The 19,746-nt window shown below is 35.9% G+C and overlaps 3 protein-coding genes across 3 annotated transcripts; all 3 read right to left on the bottom strand.

The window, feature by feature from the left end:
- Positions 1-34: 34 nt before the first annotated feature.
- LOC145899426 (proteasome subunit beta type-1-B-like) lies at positions 35-2,098 on the bottom strand. The gene is made up of 2 exons (XM_082988201.1): positions 1,753-2,098; positions 35-939 (listed from the first exon to the last, which is right to left on the bottom strand). The coding sequence occupies exon 2, from the start codon at positions 726-728 to the stop codon at positions 42-44; it is 687 nt and encodes a 228-aa protein (XP_082844327.1). The 5' UTR covers positions 729-939; positions 1,753-2,098; the 3' UTR covers positions 35-41.
- Positions 2,099-3,701: 1,603 nt separating this feature from the next.
- Positions 3,702-6,128, bottom strand: LOC145898981 (microtubule nucleation factor SSNA1-like). The gene is made up of 2 exons (XM_082987682.1): positions 5,830-6,128; positions 3,702-4,691 (listed from the first exon to the last, which is right to left on the bottom strand). Exons 1-2 carry the CDS (start codon positions 6,006-6,008, stop codon positions 4,460-4,462), a joined length of 411 nt encoding a protein of 136 aa, XP_082843808.1. The 5' UTR covers positions 6,009-6,128; the 3' UTR covers positions 3,702-4,459.
- A 169-nt stretch (positions 6,129-6,297) lies between these two features.
- On the bottom strand, positions 6,298-13,516 carry LOC145897036 (vam6/Vps39-like protein). The gene is made up of 22 exons (XM_082985194.1): positions 13,227-13,516; positions 12,497-12,591; positions 11,805-12,029; positions 11,636-11,746; positions 11,445-11,580; positions 11,214-11,357; positions 10,504-10,624; positions 10,315-10,432; positions 10,097-10,229; positions 9,766-9,908; positions 9,201-9,338; positions 9,001-9,142; positions 8,862-8,948; positions 8,732-8,805; positions 8,503-8,601; positions 8,297-8,414; positions 8,119-8,244; positions 7,910-8,058; positions 7,473-7,628; positions 7,086-7,220; positions 6,637-6,728; positions 6,298-6,576 (listed from the first exon to the last, which is right to left on the bottom strand). The coding sequence occupies exons 1-22, from the start codon at positions 13,297-13,299 to the stop codon at positions 6,495-6,497; spliced, it is 2,697 nt and encodes an 898-aa protein (XP_082841320.1). The 5' UTR covers positions 13,300-13,516; the 3' UTR covers positions 6,298-6,494.
- Positions 13,517-19,746: the final 6,230 nt, after the last annotated feature.

Here is a 19,746-nt window from a genome sequence, read left to right as displayed (position 1 = left end):
AAACCATATGTGAACATTGCAATTACAACATTAATTAGCTGTTAATCGTGTCGTAATGGGATTGTTTGAGTTGTGATGCCAATGCTCTCAATTATCTGTATTAACACACCATCACCTGTGGTGATATCACGCTCAGCTGCAGATGTGAAACAGTCAATGCACAGTTGCATTGCTTTATCTTTTGAAAGTTGTGGAGCAACTTCATCTCCCATATTCTTGTATCCAATTTGGTTATCTAGCAATGGTTGGAGAAGCTCATTTGCGGCCCCAGCAGCTCGGTATTGCTCTCTTTCATAACTTCCCACAGGGTCATAACTAAAAACACAACCCCTCCCATCACCATCCAAACCAGCAACAATGTTGTAAACATAATATGGAAAAAAACGTCTGCCATATAACATCTTTGAAATCATTGATGCAACTGCAGGAGTGCTGGCAGTTTTTCCATGTTCGTGCTCGTACATTTCAATTCTGGTTTTTATTCGCTTCTTCATGGTTAAAATGTCTCCCTCAAATCCAGCTTGTGCAACCACAGTAGTTGGGGTCAATTGAGTAGCCTTTGGATGGTCTCTAGAATGAATCATAAATCCTTGACTAAGTCTAGTATCAGATGCCACAATTGCAAAGTCAGTTCCAGCTATAGCCAAGATGTTTCCACCATTAAAGGCATAAGGCTCAAAACGATGTTCCATTGGTAGTTTACTTGTTCCACGAACACAAATTTCCATTTTTAATTTAGAAGCAACCTTTAAATTCCAGCGTAACAATGCTGCTTGAACAATTGCTTGTTACAAAACAATCTGTAAACAGGATTACCAAGCAGTTTAAAATAAAATATATTAAATTATTACATATGGCTGCATGCAAGTATGTGTTGTTCCTGACTAAGGTAAGCACCAACCACAAATGGTGTGACCAAACCGCTTTTTTAGGCCGCATCTCTGTATTTCTATGGAAAAGACTTTCTTGGTTGGGAAATGCCCTTCTCGAACTCCTGCGTAACAGAGTAAAATTATGTGTAACAATGCGATGGGTCATGCATGGGCGCCAGTGTTTTGGTTGAATGACCGCAGATGAACAGGCTGTTGCCAGGGCAATTTTCAGCGTGTTTGGGGCAGTTTTACTATGGTTTTCAGGGTTATTAGTCCGGCAGTAAATTGGTAGAGGGTGCTGTTCAACATGTAGCTGAAAAACTACCCAAATATTGAGGTAGATTTTGTGGAAAAATGAATCACAGAAAGTATGTTTAATTTGTGATTTTCTGTTAGTCCCGATCCTTGACTAGGAATTCTGGCCAAATTTATAATCGAGATAACTACTTTAACTGCTCCCCCGGGGGCATTTTGACCCTCTGTTGGCCATTATTTTGGCCAAAAAAGCAGAAAAAAGTGTAGGTTTGTTTTGTGAAAAAATGAATCACAGAAAGTTACCTCCATTTGCGATTAAGTGAAGCCACCAACCCTCCTCTACACAATTCATTAAGAATTAGATGTCTTGTTACTGTTTTGGGCCCCCCCCCCAGGACTGAAAATTTAGCAGTTAGCCTTTTCCAAAAACCCCCAATGTGCTGTCTTAATGCAGCTGCAATCAATTTTTTTTCTGTTCAGCAATAGTAGTCCCCCTTCATGAGTCATCAGACCCGGCAATTGTTTTTGGCAAACAAGAGAAACTGTAACCAGGTGCACAATGACAAATGACTTCTAAAACTCAATTTTTAGGATTTAATTGTGAGATGCGGCCTTAAACATGTACAATTCGCTCAGGCCCTGTATAATCTTTTATATTGTAATTTTAAAACTTATTATAACAGGTTCAAAAGTAAGTTACACTTAAACAAATATTATATAGGCTTATTTGTAATTGATGAAATTGTGAAACTAAACTTTTACATAATTACAAAATAATTAAACATTGTTAAAGTTTCACAAGGATTGAGGTGTAATTAAACTAGTTCATATTAACACATTGCCAACTTTACCCAATAGTGTACAAAGGTATTAATCCCTGTAAACCTTATATGCGAATGGTATCTGAGTTTGATAATAGAAGAATAAAGCTACAAAATTATGATTTCGTAACAAACTGCTCATGGACAATTAAGTTATTGACTTGCCTAGTTATTAAATCACCCCCCTCTCGTTAGTCTCGTACTTTGATTTCTTCGCATCATTACGAATGCCGTTCATGTTAACCGGAAAGCACTACCAGAAAGTGAAGACAATATTTGCATAAAAATGTGCCAACCACAACACTGACAAAAGTCATTAATCCATGCAAGTTGATTACAATTTAATACTGTCAAATTAACGTTCCTTACGCCACCTCTTCCCTACCCTTGTGTTGTTGCCCGGCTCCGTCCATCCATCCACAGTGAGTTAGCGTTTGTGCACTTGTCGATATTCCGCACCACCACAGTATTCATCGTTTATAAAAAGTGAACAAATTTATGGATAAGGACGCCGTCATGATGTTTTTAAATCTGCGCAAGATTATAAATTATTCATTTTGCATCGCCTCTGCATCGATCGTGTATTAATAAAAAGTTTCCTTGTCGATAACATTCGCTGACAAGTTGGCTACCCCAGGCCTACACTGTTACGATCTAATTTTAAAATTGTATGAAACATATCGCCGACTTATTTACGTAAGTAAAAATGGGATATTACATTAAACGGAAATACAACTACAGATCTTGATAATAGGCTATACTCAATGGTCTAGTTAGGTTCTACAAGCACCTTTAGGAGGAACCCGCAAAACTGGCGCAAAATATCTCACTGGCGAATTAACTGGACAAGCTTGCCCACCCAAAAACTACCACCGCGAACAATGAAAAACTACAACAGAAGCGGAATTTTAGCAGCACTAAGAACCATGCAGAAAACAGATATCCTTGCGCAGAAGGCCTCCCGTCGAATTCTATGTAAACTTTTGTTAATCTAATAAAATGGTGTACTGAGATGCGTGGAGGTATAGGCTACAAAGTCAAGATGGGCAGTATAACTGAAGAACTAATCATCCTGATTCTTAAACTTGGGAAATATGTTTTGCAACATAACAATTATCTCCCGATGACGTTGTTAAAAGTGATTATATAAGTTCGCATCAAAAGCTGTCAATGCAAGAATGTGCAGTGTCAAGGACTGTATCGTCAAAGAGCAATCGGTACACCGATTACAATGTTGGCTTGTTTTTCGATATAGACAGTGCGGAATAATATCATGTTCCAGGGGCTCTATACTGCCCCGAGATACCTTATACACGGGGGTGGATTTGTATTTATGCAACACTTTCCGCGTTCGAGTTTGAAAGGGTCAAAAGGGATTCCGAGTAAATGCATGAAAATTACGGTGCGGGTATCATAAATAATAAAAAATATATATATTTGCGGTAAAATCAAAGAGCAACGAAACAAACAAAGCAACCAAATTCAACTTTTCTGTTTGACAATGAAAATGTTTATATACTTTACGTAATCGAAACCTATTAACCAGCAACACTTCTTTGTCATGACACAAGTGAAACTTCAATGTCAATTTCAAATATTACTATAATAACATTGCTTCTATTTTTAGAACACATGTTTCGCTTTATTAAGCATCATCAGTTCTATACAAACAAAATAAACATAAAAGACAAATGCTAAAATGATCACTCGTTACAGCTGATCAGGGTGTCGTCCAATATGTTAGCACCTGCGGTTTGTGCTGTTTGGCCAGTATTATCGTTTTATCATTTTAGCATGAAGAAAGAAGCGTTGACACAACGTTATTATATATTTTAGCCTAGTAATATTTTCTGTTTGAATTGTCGTTCTGAGATTTTTTACTATTAACTTACTTATTTGCATTTTTTATGTTGTTTTTTTTATAGGAAAAAATACTTTTGTGCATTTTAGCACCTCTTTTTTCAAATAATATCGGAATAACAAAAACAACCAATCAAAACAATTGTACATCACAACTGCTTAAAATAACGGTAGTTTCATTTTGTCGTATTTGCAACGTAATTTCGCTTGGCCTATCTAATTTAGGCTTCTGGTTCGGGTCTAAAATGTTGGGCCCGATAACAACATCGATCACGACAGGGTTTAAGAAAGGCAATCCCATCAAGTCGTAGGCTACATTTGCAGATATTACAGGTATTTGGTGTGAGATAGAAAACTGAGATTCATACTTTCTTGAATTTGGTGGCATTAAGTAAACTCCCACTTTTAGTCCTAACCTAATTTTCGGATTAGTCACCATCTTCATCAAACTGTCGAAAGACCGATAATCTTCGTTCGCAGTGAAAAACCGGTCAAATTGCTTTGTAGGACTGGGCTTGCGCTATGGCTTTATTGACTATGTTCACATGTTCTATTAGGTACTATATAAGTTTCGCTTTCTACGAAATTGAATAAAAATTACGCCAGATATTCCTTAAATGCAGTAAATGTTAAAACATGAAAAGTTGTCATCTATTTCTTAGATGTTAAATCCCGCCGAATGCCAGTTTTCGGTAGTTTAAACTCCGCTTCTTCATCTTTTTCGCTAACTTTCAGTTTTTCTGTTGTTCCATGTAAAGATTTCAGCAGGCTTTGTGAAGTATCTATTACCCGAGCGTAAGCAGTTTGTGTTTCACAAATGGCTCGATCAAATTCGTTTTGGGAAGCCATTTTTTGAGCAATTGCCTCATTTATCCTCGCCAATCTAAAAAATAAATAAGTAGGAGTTATAGGTCTATACGTTGTTTTATGATACTAGGGTTATACCGATGCATTAACTCAAGACCATAGGTTTGAAAACTTTGTCTTAATGCGAACTGTATTTCCTACATTTTGTGCTAGAATAAGTCAAGGACAACCTACAAATCTTAAACTAGCTAAGTGATAACTAGGACTGGCCTAGATTTCTACTTAATCAGCCAAGCAAGATGTTTTTTTGAATATATATATTTCGCCTATGCGGCATCCTCAGTATTCTAAAAACAACAACAAAAATAATCGTAGTGATTAGCACCCATGGCACACATCAAGACTAACATGTACACATTTAACCTCCAGACCGCAATCCTGTACAAAACCAAATAAAAACACACAAGCACAGCAGCAGTTGGACGGTAGCAACGAAAAACGTTGTTGCGTCAGCGGTTTGCTCGCAGGTGCAAAGATAACATTTGCGGGCACCACACCAGTGGCTGGATGGATTAGAACGGTTTAAAAGATTAAAATGTAAATAGAAAATGTAAATAAAAACAATAGGAAAACGTTGTGTTTATCGTATCCTGGGCAACACCATGCGCTGAATGTTAATTGTTGCATGTGTGCCATGGGTGCTAATCACTACGATTATTTTTGTTGTTGTTTTTAGAATACTGAGGATGCCGCATAGGCGAAAAATATATGTTCAAAAAAACATCTTGTTTGGCTGATTAAGTAGAAATCTAGGCCAGTCCTAGTTATCACTTTTTGAAAGAATTTAAACGCTTTAATCCCAACCAATCCAAGTCGTCAGTGGGAGATATGCGCTTTTTAATAAACGTTTTTAAACTAGCTAATGTTCGCTGCAATCCTACCGAAGCTATTTCTCGGGTAGTTATTCACAACAATAGTTCTTTTCAAACGTCAAATGTTATGAATCACTGTTCTTTGTTGCACAGATCATGGTCAAAATATCTAGCTGAAACATTTTAGTACTATTATATCTTTAGTGTTCATATCAAAAAATCGCCAGTATTTTTCAGCTGTAATCTGTTTTCATGCTTATGAATCGGGTGAAATATATGGTCTACATAGTCGTTTATGTAGGTATATTCAATCTTGGTGAGTTTACAATGGCAAACACTCACCTATCGGTTAGTATTCGAATATCATTATGCAGCTTGGCTTTTTCTTCTTGGTCGGATTCGATTTGTCGCCGCAACTCATCTCTTCGGGAACTCAAATCTTCAATGCACTTTACCATTTCATTGTTATATGTTTGCAAAGTAGAACCATTACTACCCAATATTGGTTGCGGTTGAGTCATGCTTTACATAAATTGCTCCCAATGTGGGTCTCGTTCTATGAATGATGATGTAAAAACTTTTGCATGTAAAAATAAAAATCTTCCACTGTCCAAAACGGTATACTTTCTAAAGCAACAAAAAACTTCCACAGCGAAGTCTCCCCAAAATAGATACAATGTGAAATGTTCTACCGTCTCCACTTACTTAAGCGCTACTTTCAAACTAGTCTCGAGCGGTACTTGATACACTAAACAATTAAAAATTCTGAGAAGTACACAGATCACATTTCTTAAGTCGATTGTTTCTTCGTTACGAAGCTTCCATCAATTTCAAATGGTCACAACACGTTTATTGCACATTATTAGCAGCAATCACAAAACAATCAAACATATTAAATTGCGTAATTTAGTAAGTAATTTACAACCAAATAGCTGAAAATGATTTTGTAATTATTTTTGTAGTTTTGATTTGTGTGTAGAACGTGTCAAAACAAAATCAAAGACCGGTCAAATAAAAACAGGCAAAACGTTACGATCTTTGCAACAAAAATAATGAACAACCACGTCATTTGGATATCTTGCAAATGCACTAAAAAGGATAAACTTTTTTTAAAAATGGAACATATAAAAAAGGGAAACCTTCACATACCTTACGCCAATCTTCTTTCTACAAACGCGACATACCCGTTCATCAGTAATTATACATTTATTATTCTCGTAGTAAATCCTCTGTTCATTTGTCTGAGAACAAACATGTAATCATGTGTATTACGTTTTTAATGCAATACCGTTGAGGTTTAAGAGATAGCCTCTCCAAAATAAGGAAGAAGACTTTAGCAAAAAGCTAACGAAATATATAACTTAGAAAATATAAACTGCAATCAGTCTTATTAGGCTATTTAGAGGGTCTACACCTGAGGTTGTGTCATTTATGATTTGAAACAAACCGCTGCATTTGTAACCACAGTTTTGTTACATCTTTTGTCTGTTATTTTCCCAGGAGCCAGGAGTTATGTTTTATATTTGTTGCTTTGCAACACACTAGTTCATATAGCTATTCACAAAAAATTCAGCAACTAAATGTTTTTGTATGATTACCTGTTTACTTTCGGCCAATAAAAGGTTGTTTAACACTTGAGCTTGATGCTTTACTTGGGTTTGCAATTCCATGACATTGCAAAGAAACCCTTGTATATTTGATACATTTACCATTTCTGGCAAAATTTCTACAACCTAGAGCAGCAATCAAAACAGTCATTTAATGCTATATTATTTGCGTAAATAAACCTAAAATAACAAACAAGCAATGCATAAAAGCATACACAGTAAAAAAACCTAAAATAAACAAGTGTCAAACATACACAATCAAAAAAACTATTCATAATCTTGAAAACAAAAGTGATCTAAAATTTGCTTTATTGTTAAACTCACTGGTTTTGACATATACTTGCCAAATATGACTTTTAAGAAACATGATTTGCTAACCTTCAAAGCATCCAGTTTTTCTGAGTGCTCATGCATAATGCGTAATGCTGCATGGAGATTTCTTGTTGCCAATGTACCAGTAATATTTTTGGGCTTGCTTGCAACATCGTCAATGGACTCTGGTAGCAGATACATTTTCAGGAGGTAAAGAAATATCTGCAACGAGTGCAAATGTTTGATGAATTGCGCTTATAGGGGTTGACAAATGTTCTAAAACCTACAACACTGTCCAAGTGAAATGTGAATAAAAGTGCATTTGCAGTATGTAATTTAAATGTGGGCACATGATACAAAAATTTTTTTCAATAAGTTTGAAAGGAAATCCACACTGGTTTATTATGATGTCCAAAGGACAATCCATTAATCACACTTTAAACATTTTTAAGTGGCCATAGCCTATCTTTTTGTGCCAAATAAACCTTCAAAGTTATTCTTACATCTTTGTTGGACCTTGGGTTCTCATTATAAACTTTGCGGCAGTAATTTTCTGCACGTACTGGATCCTTGAGTACATTTGCATACAATGCTAATGCCTGTTGGTATGAACCAAGTCGACCAAGCAAAATCGCTCGCTCTTCCAATAGTCCTAAATATATACAACTAATTTAAAACAATACAATAAAGTAAAACATGTGCAATGCTTTACTATCAGTGGGAAATTCTGCCAATATCCGCTCAGGCTGATAAGAAGAAGAAATTTCCAAAAATGATATTAATTTATTTCTCACTTCAGTAAGCTCCAATGGACCCTCATTAATTTGTACCTGGTCCTCTGGAAAAAAATAAAACTTAAACCCCATTTTAAAAAATCTTAACAGCCAAACCTTCTGGTAAAGAGTCATGATGTTCCCTGAAAAGATCAATAATTTTGTCTTTGTAGGCGGTTGCAAGTCGGTTGTGAAATTCAGGTGATGTATCATTCCAAAAATATATGACATGTTCCTAAACACTAAAAAACCTCAAAAAAATGTTTTAACTTCATGAGTTAAAACCATAACAGAAACGAATGCTAGTTTTTTGCACTGTTTACCAAATAGGCAATAACAAGAGCATGGGAAAACCCATGCAGAAAATCCAATATCTGATTTTTGGGAAGGCTTTCCACTTCTGATGTGTCTCCGGTGAATATCTGAAGTATACCACATTTACGACAACGACCTCTTAAAAATTTCTTTCAGTTATATTAAAACTAATTGTTTCTACTTCAGTGACAAACATAAATATTGGGTCTTTGTAAATGCACAGACAAATACACCAACCAGCAATCCTTCCATTGGGTTGGATTTTAATACAATTGGGGCAAAATCAAGTATTACGCCAATGTTCTCTTTTCCTGTTGGAAAGCAAACTTATGATGAATGAATGTACACTATTGTCTGTCAATCATACCCAAATGTTGCATGTACTTTATCATATATTCATGTGATTCCGGTTTCTTTGAGCTTTTGTTAGATTCTTGCAGCAAGATGTTTAATGCTAAAAGCTCAACAATGTTATGTGCTTTACAAATACAGTATAAATCATTCACCTTTGCGATGTAAACCTTTTTTCTTATACAGTTCAATAAGCTCTCTATGTTTCTGTGCTCGCTTCAACATGCGTTCAGCTTCCTCAATATGGCAGTTGTTATCAGGTAACCGTAGCAATGGAGCAATTAAAGCATCGTTGGTCTAAAAGTTTAAAACATATTTTAGATACATTTTTCTATTTTACCAAAATCAGGTTAACCTTCAGGTAACATTTCAACAGAGTGGTGTCAATCACTTGCAGAATTTGCTTTTTTGAGTGCATAATTACATTTCCTTCAACTATTGCATAGGAATCCTTGATCTGCGATTCTGTATGCTTCAATGTTTCATTTCGCTTCTATTAATGTTAATGTATATGAATATGAATATGTTGACATTAAACAGGAGATTATTTTAAGATTTGCCATGTGGCCTATGCGATACAATATAGAATATAGTATTTTTTAAGAATTCAATGAAACCAGCAGAAGTTTCGAATTGAGTCAGCTGATTTATTAGTAAAAAATCGATTTCGCCTGAACTGGCATCCTCAGTTTCTGCAAATTCGAATTTGCAAATAAACACAGAAAGCTATACGGTAAATAAATTCAAGAATAAAATAAATTAAAATATAATAAAATATATAATAAAACTACTAAAGTTTTAATAGGAGATTGGTGTTGCTGATTAGTAAACAATGCCAACCAGAGGGCTAGATTCGGAAAAAACTAAGGGAACAGTATTAGTATTATTTAATATGCAAAAAGGGAAATTAAGTTGCTTACCTCTGTTAAAAATTCAATAAGTGCAAGCAAACCCTTTTCCAATTCAAGCGCTTTTAGATTGGGAGGATCATATGGATAAATCAACTTTTTTTTGTATTCACTTGGAAGAAGTTCCGGAAAAAGGCCTATTACTTGTGCAGGATCTACACAAAAACTAACAATAGTTGTATGCGCAAAAGAGCCATAATAATCAATTAGAGCTGCAGACAGTGCCACATCAACAGCTGCACTGATGAGACCTTACAGGTCGAAACAGTGCGTGTATACACCCTGTCTGCAGCTCTAACAATAGTTGTTTTTCAGTTCCTACAAAATGTTTAAATCCACAAACCTGTTTTGAGTTTTAAAAAATTCGACAAAGATTCTTCAAATTTTTTTTTACAGAAAAGTTCAAATGCATGTAAAGTGTGAATGTGTTGAATTTGCTTTAATCTTGTTTCTTCATCATCTTCTATTGATCTTTTCTAGATCAAATAAGTCCAAATGGTTAGGTTGGCAAACCACTTTCAGTGAAAATAATTTATTTTAGTTAAATGTAAACACACATACTGCAAGCTGTAATGCAAGCTCAAATTCTCTATCCTTTAAGAGTTGATGTATTTGTTCTGACAATGGTAATTGAAGAAGAGCCCACACATGTGTGACAGATGCTACAAACATCCAATGCCTACAATACACAAAAAACAAAAAGCTGCAATAAAACTACTAAATTTCTTTCTTTTTTATTTATTAGTTTACCTCCAAACTGTGGATATTCGTGGTTTTTGTAGATCAATACTCTGTATCAAATGCCGAGGCTCTACTGTTCGTACTTCCACAAACTTTGGTAAAATCCCAATTAAATATGGGGGCTGGGCATCTAAAAATTTGTTGTTTTTATTTGTTGTACACATACACATTTGATGTTACATGGCAAACATTGAGTTGAGAACAGACTTCAACCATATTAACATTCCTGCTGGAGACGATGAAAACTTAAAATATTACTGATTGTTACTGGACAAGCAATAAAACCTCGAATTTTCAGCAATAAAACCTCGAATGGTAAGGCCTGAAAATATGCTTTTAATCTCTTACCCTGAAGTTGTTCCAAAAACTGATAATTTCTCAATAGTTACATGCTTAAATACTATATATATGATTGTGGAAGGTAGTGCTAGCACTGTTGCTTTAAAGCCAACTGACATGTACAACAGAGTTACAGTCAGACTTGCCATACAGCAAAAAGTTATCAACCACAGCACTTGAACAATATAGGTGGGTATATTAAAAGGAATGGACGTGGTTTGTTCTGGGTTTTAGTTGATGCTAGGTTTTAATGGTTACATTACATTACGCTGTTTCAATTCAAAAATGTTATTCTTACACCATGCGGTGAAATAAGTTTGCTAAGCTTTGCCCTGTGGACATGTTTTGGAAATTATAATTTTTGATTTTGTAAGCCTTACCTATGCTTGATGGAATATCTGACCAAGTAAATGAATGCTTGTATGTAGGATCACCATCACTATTGACAAATATACTTGTTTCATCTTTCATCAGCACAAGTTGTTGTTTATCAAGGCAACCAATCACTGGTTCCATAAGCTTTCCTACATATACATGAGACGTTTAATTTACATATGCACAAACAACAATAAAAAAATTAATCACTGGCATTTATTTTTCAACTAACTCACCTGTTGGTGACAATTCTATCAAGTTTGATTCATTACCATCCAACTTAACCAATCCATATTCTCTTTTCAATCCAACACATATAGAGTCTTTGCACCAACTAATGGTTTTGGGTATTTCGGGTAAGGAAACATCAGCCTTTACGAAAAATAAATTACACAATCACGAACTACGACTACACAAATACTGTTACATGTAGTTCAACAAATTCTTGATTCTTCCAGAAGTAGCATTGTAGTTTTCGTTTTATGCAAACACACAGTTTCATAGCAAATGCAGAGTCACCAGTAGAAGATATTTGTTCCTAGATATAAAATGTTAGCAAAAATTGTTTTCAAAATTTAAAGAGCATAGTTTGATACCTCTAAATCAGCAGTAAAAATTGTAGCTCCCTTTGTCCTTTGCATGGATGCAACCAATTGAAATGTATTTATATCATGAAGCGATATAATCCCATCAGATAGACTTATGATGAGCTTTACTTCAGGCGAGGCATAGAGTTGCTGTATTGGTCGTTTTGAGAAAAAGCGAATGGATCTTTCCAAATTTACTTCAATTTGCTTGGAATTTTTTAGATTTCTGTGCACCTTAAAAACATGCAAAATAGGCCAAGCACAATATTACAGCACAAAGACACATATTTAGCAGGTAAAATATTTATCTTTGATGAATGGGGACAAGCGATCACTGTCCATGTTATGTATATAATTCTCACTTTTGTTGTCTTTTATATTATGTGCAGAATGCAATATCATAATATTTTAATTGTGCAGTGTTTAAGATTGCTACCACATGTTTTCAATTTATCTCCTTCTTGGCCATAACCACTTTATAATGTGTATAATATATATTTTTTTTTATCGCTGGTTAAACAAAAGTGTTTGCCAGTAAATGAGGATACCAATTAATATAGTGTTTCATTATTTTTATGCTTTGCCAGGCTAGATTGTTGTGCAAACCTGCAACCATATAAAATTATGTGGAGAGGCTTGTCACACTCATGCCTTGCAAAAACCTCAACAGGCAATAATAATTAACATGGCACACTACATACCTTGTAAATAAGTAGCTGTCCTTCTTTAGTACCAACTAGCAGTGTCGCGTTATCGGTTTTGTCAGAGTTCGAGTAACACCTTGAGGCTGGTTCTCCTAACCAGAATATTATATATTATACAATACACAAATATTCATGGAAATATATTGAATTAACAAGAAACTTTATTGGGGCAACCAAACTTGCAATTAATCCATTTCCAGAGTAGAATCACTTATATCATTATGATGATATGTCTGTTTGGTATGTTATAGCTGGCCTTCTAGCTGTTGCAATGATTAAAAAAAGCAAACTTCTTTCAAAAAAGGTCCACATTTTTTGTCTGCATCACCACAAGATTTTGTTAGGGATATATATACCGGTGTTGCTAAAATGGCTATTACGGCTATTACGGCTATTACGACTATTACGGCTATTACAGCTATTACAACTATTACGGCTATTACGGCTATTACGACTATTTCGGCTATTGCGGCTATTACTGCCATTACGAGGGAGTAATAGTTTGTGGAAAATCCCTCGTAAAAGTCGTAATAGCAGCATAGTACACTTCTTAGCATACTATGATATCAGTAATAGCCGTAATAGCAGTAATATCCGCAAGTTGAGCCTGAATACTTCTGGATCATATGCAAACTCTACTCTAAAAGATTTCCAATGCAACATGCACTGGTTCTAGTTGTTCATTTTAAATAACTTTTCACCTACAATTTTACAGGCATTTGCTCACCATAACATGCAATAGATTGAATGCTCAGAGGAAATCTTTCTAAAACAGGCAGTGCAATGTATGCATCGTGCATTATGCAACAGTCCTGCCTGGTGCTCTAAATAATCCAGATGCTTCAGTTTCTCAGGGGAAAAAATGTAGCCTAGGTGGGTTGAATTTGATTCGCATACTTCCACATATAAATATTTCGGTCTAGTGTGGAAACGTGTGAAATATGTTCTAAAAATGTCTGAAATCCCAAACTGCAGTAGTGAGGCACATCAATTACCAGAGGGATGTTAGTTGACAAAAAAAATTGACAAAACCAGTAAACAAAACTTTGAACGCGGGTTACTCGGCCGACCTACGAGGTAGCGGCGGATTCTTTGTTTGTTTCATTATACGCCGGCGTATAATGAAACAAACAAAGAATCCGCCGGCGCAAAGCGTGAGTGTGGACCCGGCCTAATAGATCATAGGCTGACCTTTCTAACGATATCAATATTATGTAAAAAAACATATTCATAATCGGTTATGAATATCATATGCGTATTACCGGTATGTCATAAGTTGCGAAAGAGAGATTTGCCCAGTGAAATGTTAGCGCAAATCATTCTACGCGCGTAACTCTTTCAAAGGATATTAAAATATTTAAAAAATTCGATGGGAAAATTGCAGAAATATGAATTTATGTTTCGAAAACATGAAAAAATATCGACTTTTCTTCAATAACGTTTTTCATAGTTATGATCAGGGCCTCGATTTTTTATTGCGGTCGAACATCTTGAGAAAAATTGTCGTGCGTGTCGAATAGTAAAAATGTCGTATCTGGTAACTAACGCATGAGAACGACCATATTTCGATTACATGATTCTTGTACTTACATAAGTTTAGAATACACACGTTGAAATAACGACAAAACAATTAAAAACCTTGCATGTGTAGAGGCTAGTCTCTTTTCGATTGAACGAAAAATAGTACTTGTTTTGCAACAATGCCACATGTTCGGTAACAATGCTCCATGTTCGGAACAATGGTTAGTTTAATGCGCTAGCGCTTATTCGCTGAACGTTAGCAAGTGCTGACTGCGCTGGTTTTTGCATGGATTTTGTCCACAAATTTATTGCGGTTGCGTTTATTTAGCCATCTAAACAGTCAAATTTATCTTGGGTGGGGTTTTCCAAACGATAATGCCATTAAGTTTTCAACACTACGTAACCGTTCGGTTAAATGCTGTTGTTTGATACTGACTCGAAATACAAATTTCTTCCCAAATATTTGGTTGTGGTTTAAAATCAAACGACTTATACTGGTACCAACGTCTTCGAGCCGCTTTTGCCACTAGCATCTACGGCAAAAAATTTACAACATGTTAATAGAAAATTTGTTGCCGTCAGAACTTCGAAAAAAGAAAACTAGTTAGATCGATGTGAATGTTGCAAGACCGATACGTTAGGCTAAATTAAGTAATTCAATTTATGGACTTTGGTAGATAACAATAACGTTGGTCTGTTCGTGGTATTGTATATCGGTAACTTAAAATTTATTCACGGCACCTGTGTCGAACAGTGGCGTCGCGTGTCGAACACTTGGAATGGCGAAAAAGGCATAAATCGACACCCTGGTTATGATCCCACTTTCAATTTACCAACAAATGAAAGCACGTAAATCAAGCTTTCCAAACATATTAAACTTGTCTATAAACGCAGAAATCATACCCGAAAAACTGTGTTCTCTCATACCAGAAAAACTGTGCAATCTATGTGAGAAAACTTAGTAGTACTAATAATTCATGTTATTATCTGATCTTAAATATCAACCTTAAGTGTGTTTTTAAGGACCAAAGAGACGCTAGTCGACAAAACTTTGAACGCCCGTAACTAACTCTGCCGTTAATCGTGGGATTTCGATAATTTTTTGGCAAGATGCATAGATTGACACAAAATTTATGAAAATGTAAAAAAATATTAACTTTGGACGAATTTTGTAACGCATATTATTATGCATTGTCATAAATCAGCTATAACTTTATAGCATAATATGCCAATGGTGTTTTGATTGCACCACAGCATTCAAAAACATGTTTTGAAAAGTCCTTTTCTGAAGCCTAATGACGTTATGTATGTGATTGTTTACATTTTTAATTGCAATATGCCTGGCAGCAACAGGAATTTTATATCGTGATTGTTTACGTCAGCCATGACTACGAACGATTTTCAAATTCACGCAAGTGCCCAAAATACTGTGCCAAGCAATTACTATGAGTACAAATAGTAGTCACGTTGATTGTTACATCACAGTGAATCTATTTAATGGTTACAATCAATCCTCCTACTTAACTCACGAAATTCAATATTTTTGTTTCTGCAACTTATTTTTTTGAAAAAATATGACTGAAACGTTCATTGGACCTTCTTCGAACCCCAGAAACGTCGAAATCGAACCCGGGTTAAGAACCACTGATCTAACACTATTTTTTCTTCTTCAAAATGTTCTGCCATTCATTTTCGAAAAGTCGAAAAGTTAATAAACGACACCACACATGGTTTACCTGGTGTAGCGGTATTTTTAGACGACATCCACCATTTGCAAAATTTGCGTCGTTTGCTTCGACTTGATGAAAAAGGTCTGCGTTGCCGATAGGAGAAATGCAAATTCGCACAGCAAAGCGTCGAATACCTTTGGCATTTTCTCATTATGGGGAGTATTGCCAAAGGAAGTAAAAGTCGTCATAAAAATGCCACCAACGAAAAAGGCAGTTACTTGGAGGTGGCAAAAAAAACAAGAGCCTTTCAAGCAATTGAAACATCTTCTTTCATCAGACAATGTTCTCACATATTTTTGAACCAAGCCTACCGATTGGAATAGCGTGTGACGCATTTAGTGTAGGAATTGGTGCAGTTTTATTTCATCGTTTCGCGGACGGAAGTGAAAAGCCCATTGCAAATATTTTTAAAACACTGCGGACTGAATGCCAGAGGAGGTACAGCCAGATCCAAAAGTAAGCTTTGGCAATGGTGTTTGCTATTCGCAAGTTTTTTCAGTATCTTTTCGGCCGAAAATTTATTTTGATGACTGACCACAATCCCTTATTGCCGATTTTCAGACCGACGAAGGCTATTCCGACGCTTGCAGCAAATCGTTTGGCAATATGGGCGCTGCTACCCAATTAGTTCTCTTACGGTGAAATTACATGCACGACATTCTCGTGCCGGAATGATAATTAAATTTCCGGCTATAAAGGCAGGTCTCACTTTACTTTAGATTCATTCTATTATTTTGTGCTATTTGAAAAGATAAGATTTACTTTTATGTTGTATCATTAATTGGTCAGGCGTCATATTGCAACAAGGATTGGCTGAAAATGCACTAGTTTAGAATTTAGATGAAAGTTAGTTTGGGCAAAGCGAAATATGTTGAGGAACAAAATTACCAAGCACCAAAAGTGACAATTAGGCGCTAAGGCGTACGACAGGAGTGTCCAAAGAGTGTCCCGCGGAGATTTTTTGGGCCTTTAATACTAAAAGTCGTCACCCCTGGCGTACGCTTTTGCATTCTAAATCGTACGATATAAAACTGCAACGTTTTTATGTCAATACTTACTGCCTTTAACTTAGGTGGTTAAACTCAAGATAGATGTGCAAAAACAATTCGATACGATTGGAAAGATGAGTGACTTCCGGCTGTCAGACAAAGTAAGCTTTAATATCATTAATTCATTGCCGGTACCAGTTTTACATCTCAATGATGATTGTATTCCGCGTTTTTGCACGGGCCAATTCTAAACACGTTTCCCATGTCTTAATTCACATTTAAGTTCTGTAATTGTCGTGCCTTCGTGCCAATTTTTATTTGTCTTGGGCCGGTTTCGGGCATATTTCACTGATTTGACCAAATCGCGCCACACGCGCTTGAAAGGAAGCCGCTTTACTATGAAAACAAATTACTCAAATAAAAGATCAAATCGAATAGAGACTGCGTGGCGTCCCCTTGCAATGTTGTAGTAAAAAACAAATTGTCGTCATACGTCAGCGAAAACCTATGTACGCATTTTTAACCAATCTTCACCTACAGGATTGTGACATCAAATCCATTGATTATGGTTGAAACATTTGCAACCTCTATTCCTAAGATATTCAATGCAACATGCGCTGGTTACAGTTGTTCATTTCAAATAACCTTTCCACAATTAAAATTTCATAGGCATTTGCTCACCGTAACATGCAATAGATTGAATGCTCACAGGAAATCTTTCTAAAACAGGCAGTGCAGTGTATGCATCGTGCATCATGCAACAGTCCTGCCCGATTTCTGAAGATTGTGAAGTCAAACCTATTGATTATGCGAAGTCGGTTGCGATTATGCGAAAAAAACAAAATTTCGCTACAGGTAATCCGCATGTTTGCACAGAACTTTACTAGCTTGTTGGAGCCAGGGCGTCAAACCGGAACTGAACGCGGACTTCAGGGGTTTATTTTTGTAAACAGTAAAACATCCGTTGGTGATCAAGACCCAAGCACAACACGTCATCCGGACCGGATGTGATACAACCGGGATGAGATGAAGAAAGAGAATAATATATGCTCAATTTCTAAACATGTCGACCACTGTGCGGCTATCTTAAATATATAATCTCAAATTGTAATGTGGCAAACAACTTTGCCCTTTCTCAGGCTTTATCAAAATTTATCCAGACATGATGTTTCCAGTGACAGTTCGGGAAAAACAAATGTACTGTGACGTGCGCAAAAGTTACGATTTTATGTTAGCCTTTTACCTTCGTATCGTTTGACAGGCACAACTTTCTCGTAAGTGCTACCTAGTGCGTAAACCATAATTACGAACATGGTTGTTCCTAGTTTCTAGCCTTTGGTTCTTTGATTGTCTGCGCTAGAAGTCAAGAGCTTTTCAACTAGTCTAGGGTATATGTCTAACGTGTACCTAAAAAACTTAAAAAATATATAAATTCGTTAAACTTCCAGGGGCTAAATGCAATGAACAGAACATTTAAATAAAAAGTAATATTTATTGGGGCAAAACTATGCAGTTCGCACCAATTCAATTGCAGTTGATGTAAAAAGTAAACATATATTTTTGGGGTCCAAAGGGAGTATCGCACAACATACGAAATCGCACGTCACTTTGTCATTTTGTGACGCAGAATAATCCGAATGCATCTTTTGTGATTTAACAAGGCAAAACTTCAGTGGGCTTGAGATTTTTTTCTTCATCACACCAAAATAGAGGAACATGGAAATTGATCAGGCTGCTGTAGTATTTATGCTAGTTAACAGTCGCAATATAATATTTATGTAATAGCCTACTCGCAAAACTCGCAATATAACGATATCAAAATTTAATGAGACAAGTCATTCAGATGTTGCGTATTGAGGCAGAATCGGAGTACAGAAAGTCGATTCGATTGATTTTTTAGCTGCCTCGCTCAACAGCCGAAGCGGTCAATATGTAGACTCGTTTAGAGGCGTGTTGACCGGGCAAAAAGTACAACTATATCGTAGCTTAGGTAGGTAATAAAATCTGTCTGACGTAAGCGAAAAATTTCATCGCAATGCGTGGAATAAGATGACATAAGGATTGATCTCTGTTGCGTGCAAGAGTGGAGCACATTAGATTGAATCACAAGATCGTAACAAGCCATTTTTAAATTGATGAACAAATGAACGAATGTTTGTTGAGGCAATTAAAAATGATAAAACTACATTGAGGAATGATACAAGACTCGCTTTGTCGTTAAACTGCGAGTTTTACGGTTGGCTGGAGAGCTACATGCGTTTAATTGTAAATAAATGCATAAAGTCAAGTACACAAATGCATTTGGTGTTTATGCTCTAACGCCGGCCTACAGAGAGCAGAGCGGATGCATCCATGCATGACCGAGACAATCAGTAGACATACCATTACGGACCTATCATATATGTGTATAATTAGCACACTACGATAAAACACAAATGGTTTCCTGTATGTTAGTAGAAATGTGTAAAGAAATCTTCAAAGGTGGTTGCAAAACAGAAAGTTTTAGGCCATCTATAGAATGTTTGTTCAGAAAGAGAAATGTTAAACGATTGTGACGTCACAGGATATAAATAGGGCGCACCCCGAAAGCACCGGCGCAACGCAAGGGCGCAGCTCTTCGTTTCACTTGTAATAGTTTTAAACGAAGATTGTAAATGCCCTTTTTTAACTTTTTCCAGGTCGTTATTTTGTTTATTACATAGAGAATAGTGCAGTTTTCCATTTATTATCATTGCAGTTTTGTTGGTATTTATGTCCAGTATGTTGGGATTTAGTTTGTACAGAATAAAGGCAAAACATTGTTGGTTGTTGCATGATACAATACAAGTATTAGGCTCCCAATTCCTTTTTTGTATTAATTCATGTGTCTGTTTTTGGTAAGTTTTGTATGTGTTTGCAGCCTTTTTTTTATAATTTTCATATTTAACTGTTATTTGTTGGACGTATTTGCCTGCTCTTAAAAAAGTTATGATAAAAGTGTTGCAATCTTTGATTAAGAAACAACATA

Source organism: Ascidia mentula, chromosome 4 (assembly GCF_947561715.1).
Source record: "Ascidia mentula chromosome 4, kaAscMent1.1, whole genome shotgun sequence".
NCBI lineage: Eukaryota > Metazoa > Chordata > Ascidiacea > Phlebobranchia > Ascidiidae > Ascidia > Ascidia mentula.
The sequence above is the reverse complement of the archived record's forward strand: the minus strand, read 5'-3'. Positions and strand labels throughout refer to the sequence as shown.

Excerpts from the sequence above, each read along its gene's own strand:
- LOC145899426 (XM_082988201.1), bottom strand. The coding sequence starts at position 728 with ATGGAAATTTGTGTTCGTGGAACAAGTAAACTACCAATGGAACATCGT.
- LOC145897036 (XM_082985194.1), bottom strand. The coding sequence starts at position 13,299 with ATGCACGATGCATACATTGCACTGCCTGTTTTAGAAAGATTTCCTCTG. Across the intron at positions 8,415-8,502 it reads CTCTTGTTATTGCCTATTTG|GAACATGTCATATATTTTTG; the intron begins GTAAACAGTGCA and ends TTTAGTGTTTAG. Across the intron at positions 8,245-8,296 it reads TCATGACTCTTTACCAGAAG|AGGACCAGGTACAAATTAAT; the intron begins GTTTGGCTGTTA and ends ATTTTTTTCCAG.
- LOC145898981 (XM_082987682.1), bottom strand. The coding sequence starts at position 6,008 with ATGACTCAACCGCAACCAATATTGGGTAGTAATGGTTCTACTTTGCAA. Across the intron at positions 4,692-5,829 it reads ATTCGAATACTAACCGATAG|ATTGGCGAGGATAAATGAGG; the intron begins GTGAGTGTTTGC and ends TTTATTTTTTAG.